General features: G+C 48.4%; 1 protein-coding gene across 4 annotated transcripts in view; it reads left to right on the forward strand.

The window, feature by feature from the left end:
• PLXNB1 (plexin B1) overlaps positions 1-18,897 on the forward strand; it is an 84,035-nt gene that overhangs the window by 57,300 nt on the left and 7,838 nt on the right. For all 4 annotated transcript variants that reach the window (XM_074878908.1, XM_074878911.1, XM_074878909.1 and 1 more), the window contains 19 exons: positions 1,642-1,735; positions 2,145-2,311; positions 3,330-3,481; positions 5,363-5,468; positions 7,116-7,252; positions 7,872-8,048; positions 8,240-8,408; positions 9,528-9,770; positions 11,123-11,299; positions 11,626-11,774; positions 12,161-12,261; positions 13,089-13,306; positions 13,487-13,665; positions 14,394-14,460; positions 15,011-15,157; positions 16,152-16,329; positions 17,186-17,289; positions 17,948-18,032; positions 18,627-18,793. In XM_074878908.1, coding sequence (XP_074735009.1) covers positions 1,642-1,735; positions 2,145-2,311; positions 3,330-3,481; positions 5,363-5,468; positions 7,116-7,252; positions 7,872-8,048; positions 8,240-8,408; positions 9,528-9,770; positions 11,123-11,299; positions 11,626-11,774; positions 12,161-12,261; positions 13,089-13,306; positions 13,487-13,665; positions 14,394-14,460; positions 15,011-15,157; positions 16,152-16,329; positions 17,186-17,289; positions 17,948-18,032; positions 18,627-18,793 — 2,817 coding nt within the window. The remainder of the gene's footprint in view (positions 1-1,641; positions 1,736-2,144; positions 2,312-3,329; positions 3,482-5,362; positions 5,469-7,115; positions 7,253-7,871; positions 8,049-8,239; positions 8,409-9,527; positions 9,771-11,122; positions 11,300-11,625; positions 11,775-12,160; positions 12,262-13,088; positions 13,307-13,486; positions 13,666-14,393; positions 14,461-15,010; positions 15,158-16,151; positions 16,330-17,185; positions 17,290-17,947; positions 18,033-18,626; positions 18,794-18,897) is intronic.

The following is an 18,897-nucleotide window of genomic DNA, read 5'->3' on the forward strand; positions in this document are numbered from 1 at the left end:
AGCATCAGTCAGCAGGTGGTGAGCAATTGAGTTGTGCATCACTTGTCTGTCTTGGCTTTTATTTCACTCGCTTTTTGTTATCTTCCTTTTTATTACAATTAGTATTATTGCTACAACTATATTTTTATTTCAATTATTAAACGTTTTTTTATCTCAACCCATGAGTTTTACTTGTTTTCGATTCTCCTCCCCATCCCATCCTGAGGGAGAGGAGTGAGCGAGCGTCTGCATGGTGCTTAGCTGCTGGCTGGGGTGAAACCACCAGGAGAAAAGAGCATATTTTGCAAAAATATTTGTAGAATATTTAGCAGTATGGGGCCCTCATCTGCGATGCTGCTGCCTGACAGTACTGGTATCTTCAACGTAGAGAAAGATTGCACCATCTGAGCTACACGACCCGTTGCTGCATTTGCAGTAGTACAAGATGATGCCATCTCTGAATCACCACTCATTGCAACCTGCCAGGACAGTGCCACTTCTGCTTTAGCTCGAGGCACTGTTGTTCGTGGTTTTCTGGATTGTGACTTCTGTGAGGGTGGTTCTTTTGTGAAAAGAAAAATGTTATCAATACCTGTTTTGTTCTTAGTGATGGAAGCTAGCCGGGGATGGTAAGATTAACAGGCAAAATTAAAACAGCCATGTACATTTCTGGATGATGTGTGGATTTTGCTTAGGGCAAGATTTGCAAGCAGTGGTGACATTTTTGGTTCACAAACTTGTATAGTTAAGGGAGAGGAACAATGTAGGCTGTCATGCACATGAGTCCTGTAGACCAATTGCAATCCTCCATCTTCAGCTCTACTGAAATGGCAGAAGTGCCAGCTTGAGCAGTTGGCTTGCAGATGGGAATTAGCCATTTAGAAATGCAGTTAGGAAGTTAGATAAGTATTGTGAGCACACATACATTTTCAGTGTTCATCCTAGTGAACCAATGCTGCTTTTTCTAGATCAGAACTGTGACTGTGTGAACCAGTGAGGACAGGCCTGTGCTGCCACTGCCCCAGCTAATGCTGCCTTGGCGGCATTCACAGGAAGCCCTGTGTAGGCTGTATGTGCCAGTGCACTTTGCAGGATGGATGCTGGTCCTTTTTACCTACTCAGCTGGCTTGTTTGTGCCTCTATTAAGACCTTGATGGTCTTTGTGGGCCCCTCCAAAAAGGCCATTGAATGACTCGAGCGTGTCCAGAGAAGGGCAACGAAGCTGGTGCAGGGTCTGGAGCACAGGTCTGATGGGGAGCGGCTGAGGGAACTGGGGGGGTTTAGTCTGGAGAAGAGGAGGCTGAGGGGAGACCTCCTGGCCCTCTACAACTCCCTGAAAGGAGGGTGCAGAGAGGGGGGATGAGTCTCTTGAGCCAAGGAACAAGCGCCAGGACAAGAGGGAATGGCCTCAAGCTGCGCCAGGGCAGGGTCAGACTGGCTCTTAGGAAGGATTTCTTTGCAGAAGGGGTTGTTGGGCGTTGGAATGGGCTGCCCAGGGCAGGGGGGGAGTCCCCATCCCTGGAGGGGTTGAAGAGTCGGGCTGACCCAACGCTGAGGGATCTGGTGGAGTTGGGAACGGTCAGTGTGAGGTTCATGGTTGGACTGGAGGATCTACAAGGTCTTTCCCAACCTTGATGATTCTGTGGTTCTGTGTCTTTGCAGTACAGTTACACAGCGCCCCAACTCGAATTCAACGCTGTGGTGTTTGTGCAGAGGCGACAACACCTTCGAGTGGACAGTGCTGCAGATCTTCACGGTAGGAATGCAACACCTCCCTGGCAGAAAGACAGCAGATGCAATGGAAGAGGATTGAGAAATCCTCAGATGAGGCTTTTTGCACCTGTAGTAGTCCTATCACAGGGAAACTCAGGAAAACATACAGCCTCGTTTCTGTTGCTTGTCACGGGGGAGGGAGAAGAGGGTTCTGTGCAAGATGCCAGGTTACTGGATTATTCTGTGCCTTAGGGGATGTTCAGGGAGGTGGTGGAGTCCCCATCCCTGGAGGTGTTTAAGAGTCAGGTCGACATAGCACTTAGGGATATGGTGTAGTTGGAAACTGTCAGTGTTAGGTTAATGGTTGGACTAGATGATCTTCAAGGTCCTTTCCAACCTAGATGATTCTGTGATTCTGTTTGTAGATGCCTCTGAATTTTTCTCCTTTGCAGTGACTTTTTACAACTGCTCTGTGGGACACACTGATTGTAGCCGCTGCCAAACAGCTGACTCAAAGTACAACTGTGTATGGTGTGGAGGTGACAACCCCAGCTGTATCTTCAGGGGCTCCTGCAAGGAAGAGATAGAAGACCTGTGTCCGGCACCTCTCATTCACTCTGTGAGTAACTTGCTAGTGTACTGCACCTGGGGCAAGGAGGGCTCCATTCTCCATTGAAATCAAAGGGCAGCAACAGTGCAGCTTCAGGCCATCTGGAGAGCAAGTTAATCCTATTCTACTGTGATCCCTCGGTGTGAGCATGCTAGACTTTTATGCTGGGCTTTCAGTTTGCTGATAGAGAACAGTGGGGAAAGATGCGTTTGTATCTCGTGAGCTGAAACTGGCACACTAGAAGGAGCAAAATCATTCAGGAGCTGGGAAAGGGTCCACAGATTGGATCCTCCAACTGTCCCGAGCCAGACCCTGAAACAGGTTGGCCCAACTGAGCCTGGGGCAAAGGAGGGTAAGACCTAATGATAATGGCCCAGCAAGGATGGGAAAGGCAGGACAGGTTATTGGAATTAATTATTTTTGTCTGTTTATTTTAAATGTTTCTTGCTAACTGCCACATGACAAGTGTCTGTAGCCATGTGTCCCTTTTGCTGTCAGCTTGTCCTCCCTCCAGTGGCACACAACATCCATGTGCTGCATCTTGTCTTAGTTTATCTTGGATGCTGCTCGGGGACGGAGCTTTGACGTTTGTGCAGCATGCAATTCATTGTCGTACTGATGCTGAGGGGGGAATGGTGCTTGCTGCTTCAATACTAGTAACATGTATTGGCTTGTGCATTCCCACTCTTCAGCAGAAATGGCCTATGGAGTGGTCAGCGTGTTGATGAGAAGGCAAAGCAGGGCAGTCCTTGCCTTAGGAGTCTATAGTGGATTATCACTTGTAGGGGGGACTGCTGGCAACAGTGAGGTATGGGAAAGAAGGCTCCGACTGTGCTGTTCTTTATGGCCTTTCTTTTGATGAGGGTGCAACCTGGTACTAGTCCAAGCCAGTAAAAGTCCACAGCAGTGACCCGACCAGGCAGAGTTTGTAATGGGGCAGTTGAAGGGCCCTGTGCTGTAGATCAGTTGCCAGACTGCAGAGGTCTGAGATACTGTGACATTTACACATGCGCGGATGTCTTTGCAGGTGTACCCCCTGTCTGGACCAGTGGAAGGTGGCACTAGAATCACCATCACTGGCTCAAACCTCGGGCAGAAACATCAAGACATTGCAGAAACTGTCACTGTTGCAGGAATTCCCTGTGCCGTAGATGCTCAAGAGTATGAGATCTCTAGCAGGTAGAGTATCTGTGAAACCACCTCCCAGGGGCAGGCGCTGGCTTTTCCCTTGGCTGCTGACACCAGCCTCAGATGTCGTTGCCTTTGCTGTAGCAGATATTGAGCCTTGCCCGTTCCCCAGGGAGTGCCCTTGAGTCAGGTCACTGATTAGTTACTCAGGCAGTGACCTTGGAGAGAGAAGGTTGTGTACGAGGTGATACAACCAGCGCTGCCGTATCCCGACCACGCTGCCAGCACGGAGCCCCCAGGCCAGCCAGGTCAGGGAGTCACAGGCTCAGAACCGTGTGGTTTCGTGGGTGTCTCTCCCAGCCACAGGGTGATTTCAGAAAGCAAAGGGCTTGGCTTGTGCAAGCGTCACTGCTAGGAAAATATCCTGACCGTGTTAACACAGGGTGAGGATGGGAACGTGTGGTTGGAGGTACGGCACAGATTTTTCCCTCTGCTTGAGTGGGCACACCCTTAGACTGTTGTTCTTGCCAGCCAGACTTCCACCTCCCAGGAACAAACACAGTGAAAGGACTCTCTCAACCAGGGACAGACCATGGAGTCCTGGTGGGCCCCATGTCACTCTTCTGGTGGCTGGGAGTGCCTGTCAGGTCACACAGTGCTTGTAAAAATAGTGCCTAAGAGGAGGATGAGAAGCAGAAAGACCTGACCTGCTGAATCCAGCTAATGTCAGTGATAGAGAACTGGGTAGCTGCTGTGTCTGGCCAAGGCAGGACCATCTAACAAGGCAGTGTAGTGAGAGGTGTGACTGGGGGGTAGCTAGGAAGCAAGGAGAAAGGAATATTTATGTAGTTGGCCTGTGTCAGGGCAGGTAGGTGGGAGCCTTGGACAAGGGAGGGAGAGGAGCCAAGCAACCAGCAGGAGAAGAAGAGAGCAATTGTGAGTAAACTCTCATCAGAGCTGTCACAAACCCATTTTTCCATTCCATGGTAGCAGTAGTTGTAGCACCCTTCCCTCTGGGAGCCAGGTAAGATCCTGCTGGGAAATGGCCTGCTGTGTTGAGCAGTGTTGTCCTGTCTGTGCGCCTTGTTTGTCTGGATCCATCTGCTTTCTGTTTTCATCCTAGAGTTAGAGCATAATCTTTCTGGGGTTAGCACTGTCTTTGTTCTGTATCTGTAAATCACCTGGCATCACAGGGTCCTGGCTTGGGACTGTGCTGCCGAAGTTCAAATTCCTGAGCCTTTTTGGTTGAGGGGATATAGCTGTGAACCTGGAACCAACTCCTGAGCAAGGCCCAGACAAAATTAATCTCCTACTGTGTAGGAAGGCTGGGAAGTCTCCTGCAGAGTAGTTTTTCTGTTAGCAGGTCAGTGCTGTAACATGGGATTCCTTGCTGCCCTGTTCTAAGTACAACCTGGCTTTTCACTTTGTCAGCATCTCCCATACCAAATTATAGCTGGAAAAAGAGCTGGGAAGAATGGGGGGGGTAGATCAGGGGAACTGGTTGGGCCCAGAGGCCACTGGATGAAGACCAGTGCCAGATAAACCTACAGTCTTGAGTTTTCTTCTTCATCAGACGCAGCGCTGTGTGGATTGACCCGCTGCTAGCCTGGATGTGACTGACTGGATCAGCTCTGGGCAGTAGCAGAGTTCTTGACCTCCTCATGTATCTGTGATACAGTGGGCTTCATCCTGTCTGTCCCAGAAGGAGTAATTTTGGATAGGATGGGCCTGCTTGGAAGTGCCCCCTGCTTTTTTCTGCTGCACCTAGTCCAGCTTTTAAAGGTGTTTCTCAATGTTTGGTTGTATATTGTAAGCATGTGATAAGGCTGAAAGAAGGGAGCTGTGGTTGCTAGATGGTTGTAGGACATGATGCGATGGATGCAGCTCATCTGCTCTTCCACGGTGTGACACTGTTCTTGGATTGCCCTGCAGCATCGTATGCGTCACTGGCGGGAGCTGGACGGAGAGATTTGGGCACATTGTGGTGGAAGTGCCAGGAGGAGGACGTGGAGTTTCTGGGCATATTTTCACCTATCAGGTAACGTAACTATTGCTTCTTTAATACCTCTCCCCGTTCTTCCAGTATCTCTGCCAAATGGCTGTCTATTGCATGAACTTAATGGAGTCTACCAGGTGCTTGCTGCTGGTATTTTTACCTGATTTTTCTGGAGGTTGTGTTGGGTGGTGGTTTTGGGGGTGTTTTGTTTTGCTTCTTTCTCCCCACCGCCTTAGATTATAAGAACAGCTGTACTGGGTAATATTAAAGATTCTGTAGTCTAGTGATTTTTATTTTTTTTTTTTTTACAATGGTAACTAGTAAACATTTAAAGAAAGAGGAAAAATACAGGGTACGCTTCTGATTTAGAGACTTTTTTTAATTGATGACTTAACATCTTACCAGGACTTCTGACTTTTATTAATTCGCAAATTGCTGCTTGAACACACTTAGCTTCTGACCTTCAGCAGCTAGTGGCAATAAGTCCTGTGCATTATATGGAGAAATGTTTCCTATTGTTTTTAAAACACATTTCTAATTACTTGTAAATTGCATGGCAAGGATGAAAATCGAATAATTGTATCTAAAAACTACTTAAATATTATTTCCTAGTTGCTGGCCTTAAGATATCAAAGTTATGTACCTAGTTCCATGTCTCCCTCTCCCATGGAAGGGGAAAGAGATACCTGAAAAGTCTTAGGCTATTCCATTTTTGGCTGTATAGAACCGTTTTATATACTGGATTATGCTTGTTGCTCTTCTCTGGATTTTGGTTCTGTTATCACCATTTTGAGACAGGGTGATGAGATCTGCATACTGAGGTTCAAGATGTGAGTGCAAAAGGAATTTTTACTGTGGCCTAAAAGTCTTTTTTCTTAATTCCCAGTAATTCCTACCACTTGGTGTGTGTTTGTTGAGATCTGTGCTTACAGCTGGTAGAGTTGTTGTAGGTACCAAGGCACTCTGGAATGGGCAGGAGCTATTTCGAACCTCACAACTGTGTACTTATGGTTGGGTTGGTTTTTTGCTGTAGTCTCCCTGCTCCTTCTCACTTTGTGTATCTTGCTCTTCATTTATCAGCAGTGACTCACTTGTGCCACTCTGCCTGCTTCCCCTAAATTTTGCTGCAGCTCCTTAGTGGTACTAAGTTTTTGTTACTCTGAATAATTTTATCAAATTTCATTTCCCCTTTACAGGTCACCTTACAAGTATGTTTGACAGCACATGTCTCAACATAAATTCTTAGGGCTCCCTGCTGGTAATCTCCTCATCTACTAGACAAACAGACAATTTATTTGCTACCTTGTTTTTCCTAACCTGAGTTATTAATCCAGTTACTGATCAGAACAATCTCTTTGAATGGTTAATCCTAGGGTTTGCATGTGAGGCCCACAGCTCTGCTGTTTGCAGCATCCATCTCCCCTTAGCAGTCCGTGGAAAGTCTGTTCCCCAGTTCCTGGTTCTTGCTGGTGTTGATTGATCACTCCTCTGTTGCCTTTGCTCCATAAGCTGCTGGGCCCTAGCTGAGGCCTGTCTGTGATTGGGATCTATAGCTTCTATTTTCAGAGCACTGGAGGACACTGAACATGTTCTGCTGTTTTATTTTCTTGCCTTATCTTTTGAGGTCCTTATCACTCACCTCCTTTTTTCCTTTTTTTTTTTTTTTTCCTCCCCCCCCCCCTCTTCTAGAACCCAGAGCTGAAATCCATTGTTCCAACTCAGGGCCCCAAAGCGGGAGGAACCTGCCTCACCCTTCTGGGCTCAAAGCTGCTGACGGGGCATCCTAGTGAGATCAGTGTCCTGCTTGGAGACCTCCCTTGCCACATGTAAGATCCGAGCCTGCCGATGTGCTGGCTGTGCGCTGCCCCGTGTCCTTCCCAGAGCCCTGCTGGGCATGCTGCTGCCTGGCTCAGCCCTTTCATACAGGCTGTTGGAGCTCTGCTCACTTCTGCTCAAGGAGATCCTCCCCTTGAGGGTCACAGCAGCAACCTTGACCATCTTACATCCCTGCCTGTGTTCCCTTGGATGTGAACAGTGCTGCGTGGCCTCTGTTCTGCCCATCTCTTGACAGGACTATACCCCATGCTGCCAGGTCTGCTTCTGCTGATGGGGGACTGCAGTTGGCTCCGGCAGACTGACACTAAGAGCTGCTTGTTCTCGTGCACCCAGGGACACATACACCTGACAGCATGTGCCTTGGTAGTGTGCTTCCAGTCTTTTCAGTCTGGACAGTGGCTGTACCTGCTTTTTGTCCACATGCTGCTCACTGACAACTGCCCAGCAATTATTGCTGGCTTAGATAAGGCACAAGACCTTTCAGCACTAAATTTAAGAAAATACCAGAAGAAGTTTGCAGACTGTCTGCAAAGAGCAAGGCATAATACTATCAAATCTGTCTCTGAAGTGGCCGTGTTAATCCCTTGTTCTCTCTTCTGTCTCTCCAAGCCTCTCCGAGATGACGGAGGATCAGTTGGCGTGTCAGACGAGTCCCAGCAATGTATCCACAGAACTCCCAGTGACTATCAAATACGGGGACCGAGAGCGGAGACTGGAAGGATCCCTCTTCAGATATACTCTGGATCCCAACATCACTTTTGCAGAGCCACCTAAAAGCTTCCTCAGGTAGAAAGACTGACTGCACCTTCCCCGGGGCTGTGTGCTGAGGGAGGTTCTACAGCACCACCGGCTGTCTGAGTTGCACTTTGGATTAAAGCCAGGCTTGTAGGAATGAGCATAAGCAGAAGGGTGGGAGCGTGGGCAAGACAGAGCTAACAAATAATAGGTGGGTGACATCAGCTATTTTTCTTTTTCAGTGGAGGGAGAGTGCTCAGAGTTCATGGATACAACTTGGATGTTGTACAGAAACCGAAGATCCGAGTTACAGTTTCTCCTTCTGAACGCCGGCGCCGAGGACTGGGACGATGGCGCAGAATCATCCCGGACACCGAGTGCCCTGAGGACGCTCTGTGCAGCATCCAGCAGGTAGCGTGGCCCCGCGCTCGGTGGAGCTGAGGGTGCATGAGGTGCTCTGGAGAGGTGGCCTTCCTTCCCTAGGGCTTTTCCCCCCACTTGCTGTTACCTACTTGGATTGTACCAACAGTCTTGGCTGAGTGGAAGTGTTCTCTGCCAGACTGAGAGGTTAAGTGCTTTCACAAGTGTTTCCATGAGTTTGGGTCTGCTTCTGCTTAGAGATGTGCAGGACTTGTGTTGGGGGACAGAAACAGCAGGGCAGTGTGGAGAACAAATCTGTAGCTGAGCTAGAGAGCTTGTGTGGCTCAGTGTGGCCATGCTCCAGACTCTTGCTTTTGCATAGTTCAGTCCACCTCTATAGCCCCTGGGCTCCCTCTGAGGTACAAAACCAGGCAGAGTTCAGTAAAATTACCAGTTCCACCAACATTTTCTGCTCTCCTGCTGCCAGTGTCCTGAGTTGGATCAGTACAGAGGTATTGATGTGATTATCAAGGTCACAGTGCGTAGCAGAATTTGTAGAGGTAGAGGGTGTTTGACAGGCAAAGTACAAGAAGGATTTGCATTATTAGTGCAAATGACAGAGGGCTTCCTGTACATAAACTGGGAGAATATGCTCCTGATGCACATGCATCAATAATAGCTGGTTTTGCCCATGTTCTTAGGAAGGAATTTGTGGCTGTAGGGGAGAAGACAAAAATTTGACTCGTAATACTTTCACCAAATGTATAAAATATGTCCAACAGACAAAGGAACACTTTTTACAGAAGCATTCAGGCTAGGAAATCAGCCTTGTGCTGAATGGATTTGGTCCCACTCTGTCAGAACAGGGAGATCTAAAGCTGATGTCTCTCCAGAATTTGCTGCCAGGGGAATGTCAGAGCTGATTCCCACTGCTGAGACCTGGGTACTTGCAACAAAACCAGTGTTATGAAAACTCACTTTAGAGGAACATGGGGAATTCCTCAGATCTTGGATTTTTCCCTCTACAATTAAGCAGAGTTCCTCTGGCGTTGCTCCAGATAAGAGGAATGCAGACTGGCCCCAGATTGCTCAGGGTTAGGAAGTATTGCAAAGCTGCCAGAGAGGCGTTAGTGTTTCACTACTGACACTTTTTTTGCCTTTCACATTTAGTTTGAAGAACCATGTCTTGTTAACTCCTCCTACCTGATTCTCTGCAAAACTCCAGCCATTAACCTGCTGTTGCGGAGTGTCCATATCAAACTGGAATTTATTCTGGATAATTTGAGCTTTGATTTCAACTCATTGCATCCCATGCCCTTCTCTTATGAAGTCAACCCCATCCTAAAACCACTGAATGCTGAAGATCCTGCCAAACCGTATCGTCACAAGCCAGGAAGCGTCATCTCTGTGGAGGTAACACAAAAACTAGTTGGAAGTAATGTTCCTCATAAAAAGTTGTTTCTAACCAGAGTGTTTATATTGGTATCATGCAGCACCCAAAGTTTTAAAGCATCTGACAGGCTTACAGCCAGTCACAGCACATCTACTTTGGCCTATGAGTAAAGGTACATAAGAAGAGGGAAAACAATGCATCAAAAAGCCTCTTAAGCCCATAAATCATAGTTAAGGGCTTCATAGGGCTTGTGGGAACTGCTGTGCTTTTTTATTTTTAATTCTAATAAACTACTTGTATATGAGATACTAGTACTAAATAAATCCCACACCCTATTCTCAGCTGCTGGCTTTTTCATAACTTCTTAAGATTCCTCTAGAAGTAACTTAGGAGTAAAAGAATCCTGACAGTAGGGAAGACCTGTTACTAGGTGGAGGTAAGAAAATAATTCTTTGAAGATGACACGGAAGGACAGAGTGGTTAATGTTTTTTCTGTACATGTGAGAAAAAAAAAACCCTGAGGTATTTATTTTGTCTGGAAAGGTACTTTCTAGTCCAGCACTCATTAAGAAATAAGCGAATGGCTGCAGCTGGAGATGCACTTTATCCACTTGCTCTTCTTTGCATAATGAGTAAAATCTGTGAGGGTGTACTAGTCTAGAAATGTCTAGTCTGCTGTCATTGGTATTGAATGCATCTTGGAGAGGTAGGGTAATTTGAAGAGACTGAAAGAGAACTAACAAGATGCAAGCTTTCAAAGAGCAAGGAGGCTGATCTACCAACCTGTCAGGATACCCTGACAGAGCTCTGGGCAAAAGCGGGAAAACGCTGCTGCAGGATTCAGCTTAGAAAGTATTAAAACATAAAAATGTAATTAACATCAGTTGGTATGGTTTTATTAATTAAAAAAAAGTCTTAATCCCCCCCAAATCAAAGCAGATTTATGGAGCAGATAAGAACAATAGCATAAATGTGTTATACCTTTGAAAGGCATTGATTGACTCACCTGAGGGCTTAGGTTAACTGACATGAGACTGCCTTTTAAAATATATACACAGTGTGTGTGCATTTACACACAGAGTGAAGAGCTGAGCTTGGTTGTGCTGTGGCTGAAGAGCCTTAAGAAGACAGGCTATTTATAACTAGCTCTGCAGCATGGTGTGGGTCCGAGAGCTATAATTTGAATTGTATTCAAGTGAATTTTTTAGCTTGCAAAATGAACTTCTGCAGCCAATTCAGATGTGAGCCTAATCAGAGAAGAAAAAAGGCTGCTTTCATCCTATGGCATTGGTCTCCTCCATCTTCTCCGGAGCCGTGGAAATGCAGAGTTGTTTTTTCCCCAATTTGATGTGCTGTTCCACATCTGTTCCAGGGGGAAAATCTAGATCTGGCTATTTCCAAGGATGAAGTTATGGCTATGATTGGGGAAGGAATCTGTGTGGTGAAGACACTAACAAGGAATCATCTCTACTGTGAGCCTCCCTCTGAGCAGCCAGCTCCGCGGCACCGCACGAAGCGAGAGGGCACAGACTTGCTCCCGGAGTTCACGGTAGGGAATGGACAGTACTGCAGGAAATCCTGTCGTTTGTCAAAGCACAAGCAAGAAGTAGTGGTGGAGGCAGGGAGTGGGATGGGGAGGAAAGGCAGAAGCCTTGGTGGGGGACAGGGGTGTCAAGTTGCTGCTCTTGCTCTCAACTCTACTCTTATGTGTCGAACATTGCCTGGGAACAACTGGTATAGCTGGAGTCAGGAGTTGTGCTGTGGGACAGCTTGGCTAGAGAGCTGTGTGCCACCTGTACCCATTCTGCAGAAGCCCTGTGGCTTTGCATTTCATTGCTGCGCTGAACTTCCATCGTGACACGTGCTTTCTTACAGGTCCAGATGGGAAACCTGAACTTCCTCCTGGGTCGAGTGCAGTATGACACTGAAAGCCAGCTCACCTTCCCGCTGGAGGCACAGATTGGTTTGGGTGTTGGTGCATCCTTCGTGGCACTGATTGTTCTGGTCATCGTTTTCATATACAGGTAAGAAACTCTGCCATTGCATGAGGCCTTTAAGTTCCTCTGCAATGTTATTCAGTGGATGTAGCCAAGCGTGGACATCTTAGGCCTAAACAAGGTCCCAGTTTTCTTTATTTTGTGCCAATTTCTGAGCTGCTGGTGGTGGTGGATGTGTGAGGCAGGTTGCACCTGCTGGTCACAGCCTGCCCTGTCGTTCATTCAGAGACCACACCTAACAGGTGCTCCAAGAGACAATTCTAGCTTACAGAATGCGGGTATCCTGCAAAGATGATGTTCAGTAGAAGTCACCTCAACACCAATTGCTCTAGAGTCTTTGGCAACAACACAACAGTTGCCAAGGACGGACCCTGGGCTAGGGCCGCTGGGAACAATTCTGCTTCTTATTGCAGGAGGAAGAGCAAACAGGCTCTGAGGGATTACAAGAAAGTTCAAATCCAGCTGGAAAATCTGGAAACAAGTGTTCGAGACAGATGCAAAAAGGAATTCACAGGTCAGTCACTGAGCTCCTAGGTTCTTGCAGCTTCAGGGAAGCTTGAAGAACCACGCTCAGCCCTACCTCTCTTTCCATTCCTGCATACTTGTACGGGTAGCTCAGAGGAGGCAATAACTTTATCCAGTGCTGGTGCATTGAAACATATAGCCAAATTCTTTCATTTTTAATTCTTCTCTTTAATTCAGAAAACAATGATCTATACAGACCCCTCTGATTCTGTAGTTACATCCTCCAGGCTCAGATGAAGAGCTAAAAGTCAAGACAGCACCCTTGGAGAGCTAAGGACACAGCTAGCCCAGTCTTTGTGTAGGGCGAGTTGCATTACAACCTGTGTTCTGGGCCCGCAAACCTTGTACTTCAGCTGCTTACAGCAGTGAGCCTTTCTGTGGTAGACCTGGGGCTCTGAAGCTGTGCAGGGGACTCAGGCTGTAATCTGTGACTAATGAGGGAAGCAGGGAGGAGCAGGAGATCTCTAATACTCGTGTCTAATGTGGGTAATGCCTGTAACCACAGATCTGTGCTGAACAGTGGCTTTCTCTTTATAAAAGTGGAAGCCAGCCCCCGACTGTAAATGAGGCTAATCTCCAAATTCACCTTTTGGTTCCTCCCCAAGGCTGGAAGTTTCCTCATGCAGTTTCTCCCAGTGCCTAGTCTAGTTTTAACTATTCTAGCAATGGGACCTCAATGTGCCTCTTTCTGACAGGAAACATCCTTCCTCTTCCTCAGTCCCATCCTGCTGGCCCTAGTTCCTGCACTCACCTTATGCTCTGCACCATCAGTTGTGTGTCGTGTCGTCAACCTCATGGCTATTCCCTTTCTCTCAGACCTGATGACTGAGATGATGGACCTCACAAGTGACCTTGTGGGCACAGGAATCCCCTTCTTGGACTACAAGTCCTACGCAGAGCGTATTTTCTTCCCGGGCCACCGTGAGTCACCGCTGCAAAGGGACTTGGACATCCCTGAGTGCCGGCGGCAAACTGTGGAGCAGGGCTTGGTCCAGCTCTCCAACCTGCTCAACAGCAAGCTCTTCCTCACCAAGGTAATGTGTCTCTCTCTGCTGGCAGCCTGCTGTGGGGTCAGGGCCACACTGCTGGTGGCAGTGTCTGTTCAAGGTCATTCCTGACTAGCTCCCTGCAGCACTACTTCTTCCAAGAGCCAGTAGCTGTGACTGCCTTGTTTTCAGCAGATTCACACACTGGTTTATCCCTCTCCCCACCAGTTCATCCACACTCTGGAAGTCCAGCGCACTTTTTCTCCGAGAGACCGGGCTTACGTGGCATCACTGCTCACTGTGTCGCTCCATGGGAAGCTGGAGTACTTCACCGACATCCTCAAAACACTCCTCAATGACCTTGTAGAGCAGTATGTGGCCAAGAACCCCAAGCTGATGCTGCGGAGGTGAGTGAGCCAGCCGTGGTCCCACTGCTACCTACCCGAGCGGGGACGGAGCCTTTCTGCCCAGCTGGAAGCTCTGAAACTCCGGTGGGTAGGATGACATCATGGCATGGGCCACAGTGTGTGTCCAGACAACACACATCAACCAGGAGGGAGCAGTAACAATGATACCCCTCTCTCCAGTCAGCAATTGGTAGGGAATATAGCAGGAAAGGAGTGAAAAGAGTAGGAAGCTGGAGTTGCCTACCCCAAATTCCTCTTCTTTTGAAGCTGCTGTACATTAACTCTCTCCTTGTGTTCAGGTATTAGGGCTCTGCCAAGTCTGCCTATCTGTTTTTGCTGTTTAGAGGTCCCTGGGCTCGTGGTCATGTCATGTTTGGAAGCTAAACTGAAATATCTTCTGTGTTCGAATCCCCGTTAGCCTCCTGTCTGGTACATCCTTCTGATCTGAACAAATTTCCCTTGTTTGAAACCTACCAGAGGCTTTTCTGTGTCCCCTGCTTGCTTGTCTCTCCACTTCTGTAATTTGGTGCCTCCTTCAGGCTAAAAAGTGCCTCAAATAAGGGGTATCAAAAGCATTAACCTTAGTGGTCTCTGAAGTCCTTTTTTCCTCTCCCTTGATCCTGTATCATCATTTAGTGTGCTCTTTTCTCAAGGGCAGTGATCTTTATCTCCAGATCCATCCCTGCTCTACACCGTATTCCTCTGACCAACCTCACGCTCTCTTTCAGGACAGAAACAGTGGTAGAGAAGCTGTTAACCAACTGGATGTCCATCTGCCTGTACGCATTCGTGAGGGTGAGCTCTTTGTCCCTTTGTGGTGTAGAGGGGCCAAAGGAGGGGAGACAGCCACAGCTTTGCTTTGTGCCTTGCTCATAGCTGAAATAGTGCCAGAGTCACCCTGTATCTCAGGGTGGGGAATGAGAGAACTGGGCTGTTCACAGGGGACAGGGATGCTGAAATCAGCATTAATACCACTCGTTGTTTCGAGGCTGTTTCTCCAGATCATGCGGCTCCTCTATCTTGAGACACGCTGGTCTGTGTGTGGGGAGGACAGATTCTGATCTAATTCCCTTCCTGGAGAGGGGGTGGCAAGGAGAGTCTCTCAGACTAGTGACACTGAGGCAGAGCAACACCTTGGTCTTGTGCCTCCACCTGGTAGCTGGCCTATGTGCTTTCCCTGTGCCTGGAGCAGGAGCTGTGGGCAGAGGCTCTGTCTTTGCCTGCTGTGGCTTAACTGCTGCATCCTCCATCCCACTCCTCCTCTGCTTGGGTGGCCATGTTTCCAAGCTCTGCTGGGAGCAGCAAGCTGAATTTCTCTCAGGTGACTCCTTCCTTTCTGTGCCAGGATTCTGTTGGGGAGCCCCTTTACATGCTGTTTCGAGGAATCAAGCACCAGGTGGACAAAGGGCCAGTCGACTGGGTGACAGGGAAAGCCAAATATACCCTGAATGACAACCGCCTTTTGAGAGAGGACCTGGAGTACCGGACTCTGGTAAGCACCAAATCTTTTTTTTCCCCTCTGAGCTCTCTGATGTGACAGGGCTGAATGTCTCTGCTCCCAAAGTGCAGCATCCTGCTGCTGTCTCCTGGGAGCCAGGTTTATCCCAGCAGCACAACTCCACAGATGGGCAAGAGCTCTGCTAAATCAGGCACTTTTGCCCTAGGCTGCTAGGAGCCATCACCACAGTAATCTGGTGTATGTGCTGTGCTCTGTGTCTAGAAATAAGGGGATAAAATTGATGATGGTACATGATGGCACTGGTGAGGCCACACCTCAATGACTGGGTTCAGTTTTGGGCCCCTCACTCCAAAAAGGCCATTGAATGACTCAAGCGTGTCCAGAGAAGGGCAACAAAGCTGGTGCAGGGTCTGGAGCACAGGTCTGATGGGGGGCGGCTGAGGGAACTGGCGGGGGTTTAGTTTGGAGAAGAGGAGGCTGAGGGGAGACCTCATGGCCCTCTACAACTCCCTGAAAGGAGGGTGCAGAGAGCGGGGATGAGTCTCTTGACCCAAGGAACAAGCGCCAGGACAAGAGGGAATGGCCTCAAGCTGCGCCAGGGCAGGGTCAGACTGGCTCTTAGGAAGGATTTCTTTGCAGAAGGGGTTGTTGGGCGTTGGAATGGGCTGCCCAGGGCAGGGGGGGAGTCCCCATCCCTGGAGGGGTTGAAGAGTCGGGTTGACCCAGCGCTGAGGGATCTGGTGGAGTTGAGAACGGTCAGTGTGAGGTTAATGGTTGGACTGGAGGATCCACAAGGTCTTTTCCAACCCAGATGATTCTGTGAAGCCTCTCCCCAGCACTGCTGAACTGGCTTCCTGACACAAGACTGAGAAGACGGTGTTTAACATCTGTGATGTTTTCTTTTCTGAAACTCTTCCAGTGAAAGGACTAGCTGTTAACTTGCCTTAATGCCAACCATCAAAGGTGTAAATGTGTCAGATGTAATCTTATCAGCTGAGAAGCTGTGACCTTTTCATTTCTTCCCCAGACCTTAAATGCTTTGACACAAACAGGAGTTGCTGCAGGAGGGGCAGAGGACTCCCAAGGGATCTCTGCGAAAGTGCTAGACTGTGACACCATAACACAGGTGAAGGAGAAAATCCTCGATCAGATCTATAAAGGAACGCCGTACTGTCACCGACCAGACCCAGACACCCTGGACCTGGGTGAGCAGAACTCCTTGGTGCCAAAACTCAGTGAGGAGGTGGAAAAGGGCGTTGCTTGCTCTCTGTGCCCAGCACCCTGGCATGCATGGCGTTTGTCTGCTGAGTGTGCAGAGGCACTGACCAAGGATCTTGCACTCTGCCTGGACCCAACGGGGCATGGGAAGAGGCTAACAGCAAGGGGCAGGGGTGGGAAAGAGGCAGGTGGGTCCAGCCCCTTCCATTTCATGGTGTTCTTTGCCAGACTTGGCAAAAAAAAAAAAAAAAAGAAAAAAAGCATAGAGAACATGTAGAAGAGGAGGAGGATTTGAGTGCGGCACAGAGATGCTCTAGTCATAGACGGGTTTTTCCCACCAGCGGAGTGTATAAGCAGCATCTTGGTAATCTGCGTCAGGGAGGATTTTGCTCACAGTGGTTAATGAAAGGTAGGACTTATACTGTGAAGGGAAACCACTCAGTTTTCCACCTTCTTCACTCTTTGGCTGTGGCTGAATAGTGGTGACACTTATAGATGAGCAGGTACTGGGAGAAGAGTAGCTAATAAGGACTATGGGTGCATATTTGTGGTTTGAATCCCCTGTTTGAAGAGTGACAGTCTGACAGAATTTGCAGGAAGTTGGCAAGTGGAACCCGGGAGGCCATGAGGCTGCCTGTCCCTGTGCTCAGAGAGACTGTCCTGTGACTGCAGGACTCAGCACTGTTGCAGGCACTTGCTCAGGTTATGTTGTCTGTGAAATAGAAATGGGTAAATGTTGGTGAGGATCAGTGGGCGCATAATGAGGTCAACCAGGTTTGAAGCACACCAGACTTCAGAGATTAACAGTTCATCTTTTCCTTTCCTGTGTTTTAATGGCTGTAGAGTGGAGATCAGGGCTGGCAGGTCATCTGATACTGTCTGATGAGGATGTGACATCTGTTGTTCAAGGAACTTGGAAACGCCTGAACACTCTTCAGCATTACAAGGTCAGAACTCAGTCTACCATTGCCTTGTCTCTCACCTTCTACACACTGTTACGCTCTATTTGTGGCTCTGGCTCCTGGTGGATACTGTCAAAAGGATGGAGCTTTCTCGCAGCAGCATGTTCTGATTAAGTCAGTGCTGTGGCCTGCACTCTGACTTTGACAAGCATAGCCCCCTCCTTAATCTGTACCTGCAACATGGGCAGGGGTAGAGCTTGGAAGGAGACACACAAGTTCATGTTGCAATGAAGACAATGTTGCTGGATCTGTTCACGTTCCAGCCCAAATCAGTTAGCGGGTGACAGCACACTGATCTGCAAAGTAGCTTCTAGGAATGGAAGGTGGGGATTTTTAACTACCTTACACCAACGTGTCGTATCTCGCACCAGTATGTCATACTTTGCTGCAACGTGTTCTAGATGTGAATGACTCAGTCCCTGAGTATTATCATCTTCATCGTACTTTGCACATCAGTTTCTTTTAACTGGTACAAACAAGATTCTTCCACCATCAGGAAAGACAGTGATGGTGCCCCAAAATCCCTGTTTCCGTCCCTATTTTTAGTAATGGTATAGTCTGTTTTGGTCTACAAGCACTTGCTGACTTATGCTGATGAGAAATATGCTGTTTGTTTTGAATGTTGATTTTTGCTTGTGCGCAGGTGCCTGATGGAGCAACAGTGGCACTGGTCCCACGCCTGACCAAGCACATCCATAGGGAGAATCAGGATTACATCCCAGGAGAGAGTGAGTTTGACGTCCTGTTCTCGTAAAATGATTTTATAGCAGGTGAGAGAAAAGAGCAGAGGAAAGTCAGGCTGGGCATGAAAACACAGGATAAGCATAATTCTCTAGTTCTGACTCTCTAGGGCTCAGTGCAAGTCTGCAACTTGTAGGAATCCCAACAGCCTCCAGTGCTGAGCGTGGCCCAAGTGGTGGGACACCAGGCAGTTACCCTCCTGCCTGGCAGAGCAAACAGCTCCGTGGGTACCCCTGTGGCACAAGGGACAGTAGCCACAGGCTGCAGCTTACCAGGTTCAAATTGGGAAAAAAACTTCTTCAGCAAAAGGGTGGTGCAGCCCTGGAACAGACTACTGGTGTGGGGGGGGATCTTTGCCTGGGGAAGTTCCCAAGACCTTGAAGGTTTTGGGTGGACAAAGGCAACCTGCTGTAGTGCTACAACAGTTGTACTCTGTGCAGAAGGCTGGATAGAGGCCTCCAGAGATTCCTTCCCATGTGTGTTTCTGTCATGCTGGGAAATCTTGCTTCCCTGGGGCTCACCTGGTCAAGCTCTACTGTGAGAGAACTGACACTCACCTTGTAAACAACTGCTGGTTTTAGAAACACCAATGCTGGAGGATGCAGATGAAGGTGGGATCAAACTTTGGCACCTGGTAAAACCAACAGAAGAGCCAGAGCTTCCCAAGCATCGGCGTGGGAGCTTAAGAGATCGGGAGCGAGCCAAGGCAATCCCAGAGATCTACCTGACACGTCTGCTCTCAATGAAGGTGAGAAGCAGCACAGATTGCATTGGGCTTGGGATCTTGCCTTCCTTTGTATCCCCTGGCAGGTTGCAGGGATGTGTATGAAGATAAAGAGCCCCTTTGCCTGG

The sequence above is a fragment of the Strix uralensis genome, chromosome 10, assembly GCF_047716275.1.
Source record: "Strix uralensis isolate ZFMK-TIS-50842 chromosome 10, bStrUra1, whole genome shotgun sequence".
Lineage (NCBI taxonomy): Eukaryota > Metazoa > Chordata > Aves > Strigiformes > Strigidae > Strix > Strix uralensis.